At 46.9% G+C, this 11252-nt stretch overlaps 1 protein-coding gene across 7 annotated transcripts in view; it reads right to left on the bottom strand.

Annotated features, from left to right (window-relative positions):
• Positions 1 to 11252, bottom strand: part of LOC123763900 (recQ-like DNA helicase BLM) — a 134690-nt gene that overhangs the window by 91172 nt on the left and 32266 nt on the right. For 5 of the 7 annotated variants that reach the window (XM_069330137.1, XM_069330141.1, XM_069330138.1 and 2 more), the window contains one exon: positions 343 to 449. In XM_069330137.1, coding sequence (XP_069186238.1) covers positions 343 to 449 — 107 coding nt within the window. The remainder of the gene's footprint in view (positions 1 to 342; positions 450 to 11252) is intronic. The other 2 variants (XM_069330140.1, XM_069330142.1) reach the window with 1 other exon arrangement.

Below are 11252 nucleotides of genomic sequence, written 5' to 3'. Positions count from 1 at the left end.
GGTAACCCTAAAGCCCAAGGGATGTACTTACATCCCTGCAGGGAAGATGTGACGGGGCAGATGCAATGCAACACGGAACTAAACAAAGCAGTAGCCACACCATTTTTTCACAATTGTATATAAGGATTAGTACTACCACTCCACCATTTTCTCTTTATACACCGACTCCCTTTACTTGTATCCCACCACTTCTTGCATGCTTTCTCTCACTTTCTCACACATTCACTCACCAGCTTCACCTAAATTCAAATTTCAACATTTTAATTATGAATTATACCTAATGATTTTCAAAGAGAGCAAATTCGAACAATTAATTAGTTACTTGATAAAAAAAATACTAACCAGGATACGCTGAGTCTGGGTATTGTCATCAATTATACTTTCCTCAAAATCAGGAAAATCAGCCGTTTCGTCCAGAAATTCAATGCACTGCGTAGGGGATGGAGCTGCTTTAAGGAAAAAAACAAAAAATTTAAGGAATATTTCTTACTTTACTATATCACAAATATGAAAATGCTCTTTAGTATCCTACTGTACATACTTACTGGTGTGGTAGTAATAGGTGCACGAAATACATGACAGTGAATGAGTGAGGCCTGAGCTGGACTTTACTCCCTTACACACACACATTTGGATAAGCATTCTGATGGAACATTCCCGCACATTGGGTGAAGTGGAATATCCCAGGATAACCGAGCAGAATAAAGGTAATGCAGTACTGTACCTAAATATACAAATGCAGATAGAATCATAGTGTAGAAAAACTTCATGTGAGAATATTGGACTAACAGAAGTAGATGCAGCAAAGGCAGCAGGACCTGGCTATATAACACTGTTTACTAAAAAAAAAAAAAAAAAGCATTAAAAGTAATGAAACGGCAATTTCTGGGTGAGTCTCGGAGGCTCACCGGAGCTTACTAGGCTGATATGTTAATGTCAGACTTTGGTATCAGTCATGTGTACAGAGTTCTTATGGGCCTACCGGGGACCACGAGCCAAAACCTGGCCCCCTCTAGAGAGGCAAGGGGAGCAATGGCCTATAGAAACCCCCGTGTAATTGGAAGCATTCTATGCCTGCCATCGACCGGGTTAGGCACCAAGAAAGGTAGGCGTCCCAAAACCAACCCCTATTCTAGTGAAAATTGCAACCAAAAGCCGAACGATTGGATAGAACTCCCCAAACAAAAACGAGCAAACTAGTATGACGTCGCCCGTCGTCGCGCCGCTGTCTACACAGCCCCCCCACTCCCCTGGAGGGGGAAGGGGAAGCCCCAGACCTACCGCACCGGCGATCCACACCCCAGTTCTGAGGCTAGATGTCAAAACATGCGAAAAAAATGCCAACCTGAGGTAAGGGAGGGATGCCGGGGTGCCTCCGGGACTCTCCCAGAAAATGGCTTTTCATTACATTCAATGCTGGTTTTCTGAGGGGAGCCCCCTACGGCTCCCCGGAGCTAACTACCCACAGAGGAAAAGAAGAGGGACTTAACCGGGAGGCGGTTGCTGCTCACTCCTCAACCCGAAGTCGAGACAACTGGCTGCATCCGCCGACCCAAAGCGACACAGGCGCAACCGAGCCCAGGAACGTTTACAAGGTAACGAGCAGCCAGGACCCTGTTTGACCGCCAAAATCCCTGCGCCCGAATGTCAGCCCAGGACATATTGCCAAAGACGGCGGCAAGAGCCGCGAACTTGCGGACGTCATGGGCGGACGACTTGGGAGACCCGCACCCTCGCAGGGAAGAAGGGAAACCGGATCAACCCAAAGCGCATCCATGGACACAGAAGCCGTGGCGCGCAAATAACGGCGGAGAACCACAACCGGACACAAATCATGATGCACCCCCGGCCTAACCAACCAAGCATCAACAACCCAGGGACCCCTCCGGAACGCAGCAGTCTCATTCTTCGCCAAAAAAGAATGAGAAGGCTGCAGACGAACAAACCGATCGACTAAAGGAGCAGAAACCTCTGCGCCGGAGGAGAGCATGAAGCTCACCCACCCGACCCCAAGAGGCCAATGCCAACACGAAAAGAGCCTTCAAAAAACAATCCGGAACCGAAGGGACCACAACAAAACGAGAAGAAAGAAAGGAGAGCACTCTGTCCAATGACCAGGACGGCTCAGGCGGCGCATGAGCAGGCCGGAGGTGAAACAACGCCCGAGACAGCTTGCGAAACAGCGCAGATGTGACTTCAATACCGAAAGCAAGCTGAAGCGGCTCTGCCAGCGCCGCACGATACGAGGCGACAGTGTTAGGCATAAGGAGATGGTCCTGAAACAACCAAGAGAGAAAGGACAACATCACCCTAACAGAAAGCGAAGTACAATGACGAAGACGAAAGAAGAACCAGAAGGACCGCCAGGAAACTTCATACTGCCGCTGAGATGAAGCCTGCAGGTGGGACACTAATAAGGAAGCCACCTGATCACCATAGAGATGATGATAAACTCGAGTCAAAAATACCAAATGCGAAGACTCGAGAAGATCGAACCATCCACGTGACGTACTGGTCCGATCTGCTGGAAGAGGTGGCGTCGCGGAAAATCCTGCAGGTTCGGACACCGAGCAAGCAGCACCTGAAACCACGGCTGGGCCGCCCACCAATAGGCCAAGAGGACAACTCTTCCCTGGTAAGTCTCCAAGCAAGTCAGGACCTGGAGCAACAGCTGAACCGGGGAAAAGAGGTACAGGAACCTCCTACCTCGACCAGTCCTGCCGAAAGGCATCGACCTCGATGGCCACGCAGGCGGGAAAGGGCGCCACATACAGGGAAAGGCGCCGCGACCACACCGCCGTAAAGAAGTTCACCGCAAGGCCACCGAAGAGGTCCAAAAGAAGCGCAAGGCCGCAACCAAAATGCCCCGAGCGAGTAAGTCCTCCGCCACCTGCGCCGCAGAAAGGGAGGGAACCTGCACATGGAGCTAAACAACACCAACATCCTGAGGAAGGGCAGGAGCAAACAAGCACTCATTGAGGTGCTCAACGTCGCCCCCTAGGAAAACCTGAAGCACCGTCGAAGCCTCCCACTACTCAAGTGCGCGGGAACAGCAGAATGAGTGCCCAGCCTCCAAGGTAAAGACAGGACAGCCCGCCAGCCAGGACGACTCCAGAACCTCGTAATGGAGCCAGAAATTGAACGAAGTCCCAAACCTGAAAGCCGAGGGATCCACTGCCGAGGCATAATCCGGGTCACGCAGGAGGTTTGCCGCAAGGGCCGCCCCACACCGCAGCAGGATGGATGCGATAAGCTGAAAACCTCCGGAAAGGCGGAACCGAAGCACCCGGGAGAACACGGAACCAAACCAGAGGAGGGGCAGATACCAAGTCCAACTCGTACACAGAGGAGGGAAAAGAAAACCCCACTCCTTGTAACAGTAAGCCCCACTCAGAGGGCAGAAAAACCCAGGCGGGTGTCCAATGGGGCCCAAGGCCCCCAAGTCAGCCCCTCCTCAGCCCCAAGGTCCTCCTCTGCAGGACCCGGGGCCAAGTCCTCCCCCCAATCACCGACCACTAGACAAGGCCGGCGCAGCCATAGAAGCCAGATAGAATGACGCCCACAGGTCAGACCCAGAGGCTTCGGCCAGGGGAGAAGACTCGAATGCCTCCATTGCCACACCAGATGGGGCATCCCCCGAGGCTGCCCAAGTCTCAAGACCAACTAACCCCTGCCCCGACTCCGAAACCCTCAGACGTTTCAGGGACCAGAACGAACAACATGAGGGAAAGGACAAGGAGGTGTGGACTGAACCAGGGTCGAAGCGATCCCCACCCCCAAGTCCGGGTCCCTATAAGCAAAACGGGGCAGCCCCAGGGCATCCGGGTGAGCAACTAACTGAGCGCTTTGCAACAACCGAAACCTAGAATGCAATGCCTGCGCAGCCTGTACGCGAAGATGATCATCCACAGATTGGGTAAATTGAGTCACCAGCAAGTAACAATACTCACAGGACTCAAGGACTCAGAGTCAAAAGTGTCACCGACCAAACAGGCTGCGTGACGGAGGCAAAAACAGTGAGGGTCGCCCTGAGACAAGGGGACCGAACAACCCTCAAACTCGCATGAAGCGAGAAGGGACCCCGGGGTCACATCCATCGGACCCATGCGTTCCCTAGGGGATTCCCAGGGTCCTGAGCGTTTACTTGAAGGGTACTGCTAACCAGTGCCCAAAACTACTAAACAAACTGTCTAAAGCTGAACCCCAGAGACATGTATACTCACAGGGACCAAGCAGGGGGCACCACCAAGTATCAGGGTGAGGCCAAACACCAGTGGCAAATAGGGCAGAACCCCCAACCAAGGCAAAAACAAAAAGAAAAACAAAACCCTGCAAGAGGACAACGTACCGCAAGGAACAGAGCCGGCCGCTGTGATAGGTGACAACAATCTGTGCAGTACCCTGCGCCCCTTACCAGTGCAAAAACTGCCTCTTACCCTAAGGTAAACTAGGGAGACAAAACACCCAAGTACCCAAAGGGCGGCCGAGAAACCGAGCAGAAAAACGGACACACAGAGGCAGACCCCGAGGAACTTGTGGAAAGTAACCCCAAGCACCAAGGGCAGTACTTACAAGACACCTAGGGAAGGGAACCCTAGGAGCATGCAGCCCAAGTACTGAGCAATAACTCCTGGCTCTCGCACCCCTGGAGAACAGCAGCCACACACAAGACACAGTGCCACAAAAATACTGTTGTCAGAGCACACAACCGAGCCGATAGCATCAGCCTCAAGAACTGGGGTGTGGATCGCTGGCGCAGTGGGTCTGGAGCTACCCCTTCCCGCTCCCGGGGTGGGGAGAGCTGTGCAGACGAAGGGTGACGTTTGCTCATTTTTGTTTGGGGAGTTCTATCCACTCGTTCCGCTTTTGGTTGCAATTTTCACCAGAATAGGTGTTTGTTTTGGGACGCCTACCTTTCTGGGTGCCTAACCCGGTCGATGGCAGACATAGAATGCTTCCAATTACACATGGGTTTCTATAGGCCATTGCTTCCCTTGCCTTTCTAGAGGGGGACATGTTCTGGCTCATGGTCCCAGTAGGCCCATAAGAACTCCATGCACATGACTGATGCCAAAGTCTGACATTAGCATATCAGCCTAGTAAGTTCCAGGAAACCGTAGGGACTGCCCCCAGAAAAAAAAAAAAATTGCAGGAATACTCTTTTAGCCACTAACAAAAGTAAATACAACAACCTCATATTATAAACAAATTCTGATACATCTTGAAAAACACAAATATAGTACAGTATATACCTATGTTAAATAAAGGCAACAATCAGGGCAGGCCAAAGTTAGTAACGACTATCCCTGACATATAACCCAGCAAAGTACTTATGAAAATACTCTTCAAGATGTGAAGTCAGGCAAACCAGCCCATCCTCCTGTTAGGTAGTACAGTACTTAGAGTGATAATGTGGACCATCATACATATATTGACAGAAAAGGCAATTAGGAAGTAGAAATTGGTACTATTGAATTTGGACAAACTCGGAAAAATTTTGTACTGATGTTGCAAAGAAAACTTAAACTAACCTAATCTTCTTAGGCCTAATAAATGCTATCTGAGGCCTAATATAATACATATACGTACTATACTAGGCCGAGGAATATTTAAGTTTGCATTTTAGATTTATATTGGGGGGGACCCTATAAAGTGAAAACAATCAAAACTTAGTTTCACTAAGTTTTGGTTGTTTCTTTTAATCTTGGTGGGAGTTCTTTTGGCGTTTTGGAGACTTTGGTCTCATTTTTAAACCAGGCAGTGGTTTGTTTTGATTCACCTATTCTTCTGGGTGCCTTCCCTGATGATAGCAAAGATGATATTCTTTAACCCCTTAACTGCGTTGCCTCCAAATGTGACACCCCCGCAGTGCGCAGGAAATAAATTATCTGACAAAAATTCTTTTTTCTTTTTAAAGTGTCAAAAACCCTTCCCTCAGTATGGGTATGTAAAAAAAAAATCGAAATTGTACTTACTTTGGCTGCTATGGGGTCCGGAAGTTGGGGCGTGACGTCATCATTCCCCATGCGCCCGTGCCGCAAGCTCTCGGGGGCGGTGGGGCACTCGGGGCAAGGCGCGAGAGTTGCCGCGAATATATTTTCATTCATTTTTTGCGCACCTTTCCAAATACATTTTCATTGTTTTTATGTGCCAATCCAATGTATAATGAACACGTACACTATAATATCGCAGTACAACATCCGTACTGTCCGTAGACACTGTGTTACGTGCATGAAACTTGTGTACACATATGCAGCACATATTTACTATGTATCATGCTAATTTGTGTATATATACAATCTATTTACACACTATACACTGTCTCACACTATATACATTCACCATCAACACATTCAGAACACCGCGTAGCAGCTGCTTCGTATGGGCCAATAGCAGCTGCCTCGTATGGGCCAATAGCAGCTGCCTCGTATGGGCCAATAGCAGCTGCCTCGTATGGGCCAATAGCAGCTGCCTCGTATGGGCCAACAGCAGCTGCCTCGTATGGGCCAACAGCAGCTGCCTCGTATGGGCCAACAGCAGCTGCCCCCGTATGGGCCAATAGTAGCTGCCTCGTATGGGCCAATAGCAGCTGCCCCGTATGGGCCAATAGCAGCTGCCCCGTATGGGCCAATAGCAGCTGCCCCGTATGGGCCAATAGCAGCTGCCCCGTATGGGCCAATAGCAGCTGCCCCGTATGGGCCAATAGCAGATGCCTCGTATGGGCCAATAGCAGCTGCCTCGTATGGGCCAACAGCAGCTGCCCCGTATGAGCCAACAGCAGCTGCCCCGTATGGGCCAACAGCAGCTGCCCCGTATGGGCCAATAGCAGATGCCTCGTATTGGGCCAATAGCAGCTGCCTCGTATGGGCCAACAGCAGCTGCCTCGTATGGGCCAACAGCAGCTGCCTCGTATGGGCCAACAGCAGCTGCCTCGTATGGGCCAACAGCAGCTGCCTCGTATGGGCCAATAGCAGCTGCCTCGTATGGGCCAATAGCAGCTGCCTCGTATGGGCCAATAGCAGCTGCCTCGTATGAGCCAATAGCAGCTGCCTCGTATGGGCCAATAGCAGCTGCCTCATATGGGCCAATAGCAGCTGCCTCGTATGGGCCAACAGCAGCTGCCTCATATGGGCCAATAGCAGCTGCCTCGTATAGGCCAATAGGAGCATTTGGCCATGAACACATTCAGAACACCTCGAGTGAGAGCAGCCACACCCAGCCAGTCTCCCTCACTCCAACATCTTACTCGCCAACATTGCTCCTCCCACCATATTGTTATAGTTCTTATTACACATGTTCTATATACCTATCTACATGTTTTATTTACCAGAACTATGCAAGTAAGCCGGTATTGTGTCCAAACAGTACAGTGGCCACCATACACTGCATGAAAAATCACACAGCAGACGACGCTACGATTACGTCACCTCCCTCACCAAAATAGCTCCTCTCAACATTCTCCTGTTGCTGTTCTTACACTATATACACACACTATATATACCCATGTACATGTGTGTTGCCCATAGCGAACCACTAAGCTAGTATGGTGAGCAAAACAAGAGTGGCAGCCACACACACACTAACCCGAAGTTGGTGCAAAACACAGTTGATCGGAGTAAGTCCCTGATCATTTTTGGCTGCAAAGAAAAGGCGATAACATCTAGGTCAGAAAGAGCTGTAGAAGAAGCTAAAGTAGTAGATAAAATTGTTGGCCTCGTGGAAGGTCTTACAAACAGAGAGAATGTGTGCGACTACAGGAGAATAGGCAGGTACGTAAAAGGGAAAGATCGACCTTTGAGGATCACCCTAAACGGTGCCAAACAGATGGAAGAAGTACTAAGGAATGCTAGAAAATTGCAAAGGGATGAGGATGGGAAAGGGTGGTCGTTAAGACGAGATCTTTCAAAAGAAGATAGAGAGAAGCTGAAACTGAACCTCGCCGAGGCAAAACATTTAAATGAGAGCAGGAATGAAGAAGAAATAAATTCTTTTTTTCTACAAAGTGATAGGGGTAGGCAAACCAGTAAAGTGGTACATAAAGGCAAACCAACAAAATCAATAGAGAGAGGGGGAGTGAAGAATAAGGAGAGGGGGAACAAGTTCCTGAAGATTGCATACACCAACATAGATGGAGTGAGATCGAAGATACTGGAGTTAAGTGATGTAATACAGCTGCAGACACCAGACATTGTTGCACTCACGGAGACAAAACTTGAAGATGTAATTTTAAATGAGGTCATATTCCCAAGGGGCTACTCAATTTGGAGACGGGACAGAAAAATTAGGAAAGGCGGTGGCGTTGCTGTGCTGGTAAAAGAACACCTAAAGGTGAAGGAAATAATGACTGCCAATCCACAAGAAGTTGACATAATAGCACTAGAGATCTGCTATGAGGATGATAAACTAATGATGATAAATGCATATAGTCCACCGCCAAGCAGCACATGGTCAAAGGAGGAGCTAGATAGTAAACGTGAAGGTCTTATAACAATAATGAGAGAGATTATAGCGAGAGCGGATAACGATAGATCACGACTGTTGATAGTCGATGACTTCAACTTGAAATCCATAGACTGGGAAGCATATGAAGCTAAAACAGAAGATTTTTGGACCTGTAAATTTGTAGACCTCATCCTGGAAACATTCTTGTATCAACATGTTAAACAAGCTACGAGGATGAGGGAAGGGGACGTTCCCTCCATGCTAGATTTGATATTTACCAGGAAGGAGGAAGAGATATTTGACATTCAGTACCTTCCTCCCTTGGGTAAAAGTGACCATGTCTTTTTGGGAATAAAGTATGCAATGCGTTATATGCTGGAAGAAAATAAGGAGGTTGAAGCAGTTGAAAAACCAGACTTCAGGAGAGGACATTATGGTGACCTTAGAAATTTTTTTAGTGAGTATAATTGGACAGACTTGATGCTAGGCAAGGAAGTGAATGAGATGTATGGCAAGTTTTGTGAAATATATGATAAAGGCACAAAAAAATTTATACCAAAACAGAGATGCAGAACTAGGAAACAGGATTGGTTCAATAGAAATTGCGAGAGGGCTAGAGACCGAAAGACACAAAAATGGAATCAATACAGGAAGAGGCCGAACCCCCAAACATACCAGCGATACAAAGATGCGAGAAACAACTACACGGCAGTGAGGAGAGAGGCAGAAAGAAATTTTGAAAAAGGGATTGCGGACAAATGTAAAACAGAACCAGGTCTATTCTATAAATTCATAAACAACAAATTGCAGGTAAAGGATAATATTCAGAGGTTGAAAATGGGAAATAGATTCACGGAAGATGAAAAGGAAATGTGTGAAACACTAAACGAAAAGTTCCAAAGTGTGTTTGTACAAAATGAAATCTTTAGGGAACCAGATACAATAAGAATTCCAGAGAACAACATAGAACACATAGAGGTGTCTAGAGACGAAGTGGAAAAAATGCTCAAGGAGCTCGGTAAGAACAAAGCAGCTGGCCCAGATGGCGTTTCACCATGGGTTCTGAGAGAATGTGCATCTGAGCTCAGCATTCCACTTCACCTGATCTTTCAGGCATCCCTGTGTACAGGAATCGTAGCAGACGGGTGGAAACAGGCTAACATAGTTCCAATCTACAAAAGTGGCAGCAGGGAAGACCCCCTCAATTATAGACCTGTATCATTGACAAGTGTAATAGTGAAAGTATTGGAAAAACTAATCAAAACTAAATGGGTAGAACACCTAGAGAGAAATGATATAATATCAGACAGACAGTATGGTTTTCGATCAGGAAGATCCTGTGTATCGAATTTACTCAGTTTCTATGATCGGGCCACAGAGATATTACAGGAAAGAGATGGCTGGGTTGACTGCATCTATCTGGACCTAAAAAAGGCTTTCGACAGAGTTCCACATAAGAGGTTGTTCTGGAAACTGGAAAATATTGGAGGGGTGACAGGTAAGCTTCTATCATGGATGAAAAATTTTCTGACTGATAGAAAAATGAGGGCAGTAATCAGAGGCAATGTATCGGAATGGAGAAATGTCACAAGTGGAGTACCACAGGGTTCAGTTCTTGCACCAGTGATGTTTATTGTGTACATAAATGATCTACCAGTTGGTATACAGAATTATATGAACATGTTTGCTGATGATGCTAAGATAATAGGAAGGATAAGAAATTTAGATGATTGTCATGCCCTTCAAGAAGACCTGGACAAAATAAGTATATGGAGCACCACTTGGCAAATGGAATTTAATGTTAATAAATGTCATGTTATGGAATGTGGAATAGGAGAACATAGACCCCACACAACCTATATATTATGTGAGAAATCTTTAAAGAATTCTGATAAAGAAAGAGATCTAGGAGTGGTTCTAGATAGAAAACTATCACCTGAGGACCACATTAAGAATATTGTGCAAGGAGCCTATGCAATGCTTTCTAACTTCAGAATTGCATTTAAATACATGGATGGCGATATACTAAAGAAGTTGTTCATGACTTTTGTTAGGCCAAAGCTAGAATATGCAGCTGTTGTGTGGTGCCCATATCTTAAGAAGCACATCAACAAACTGGAAAAGGTGCAAAGACATGCTACTAAGTGGCTCCCAGAACTGAAGGGCAAGAGGTACGAGGAGAGGTTAGAAGCATTAAATATGCCAAAACTAGAAGACAGAAGAAAAAGAGGTGATATGATCACTACATACAAAATAGTAACAGGAATTGACAAAATCGACAGGGAAGACTTCCTGAGACCTGGAACTTCAAGAACAAGAGGCCATAGATTTAAACTAGCTAAACACAGATGCCGAAGAAATATAAGAAAATTCACCTTCGCAAATAGAGTGGTAGACGGTTGGAACAAGTTAAGTGAGAAGGTGGTGGAGGCCAAGACCGTCAGTAGTTTCAAAGCGTTATATGACAAAGAGTGCTGGGAAGACGGGACACCACGAGTGTAGCTCTCATCCTGTAACTACACTTAGGTAATTACACTTAGGTAATTACACAATGAGGCTACCTCAATTCTCGCCCTCCCTCCCTCATCAAAATTCCTCCTTCCACAATACTACGCACAACGCTAATTATAACCACATTCCTGCTATTATCACAATCCTGGTCACTAATTCCTGTAAATGAATAATTGACCACACGTTTATTTTGAAAAGGAACCTAAGAAATCATTTGAAGATTCCTAGATGAACGAAATAATGCTGTGGTGCTGTGGCTAGCGCTGTGAACATCGTGAACAGCATTGAATCACTGATAT

This window comes from Procambarus clarkii, chromosome 23 (genome assembly GCF_040958095.1).
Source record: "Procambarus clarkii isolate CNS0578487 chromosome 23, FALCON_Pclarkii_2.0, whole genome shotgun sequence".
NCBI lineage: Eukaryota > Metazoa > Arthropoda > Malacostraca > Decapoda > Cambaridae > Procambarus > Procambarus clarkii.
This window is presented reverse-complemented; position numbering and strand designations above follow the sequence as displayed.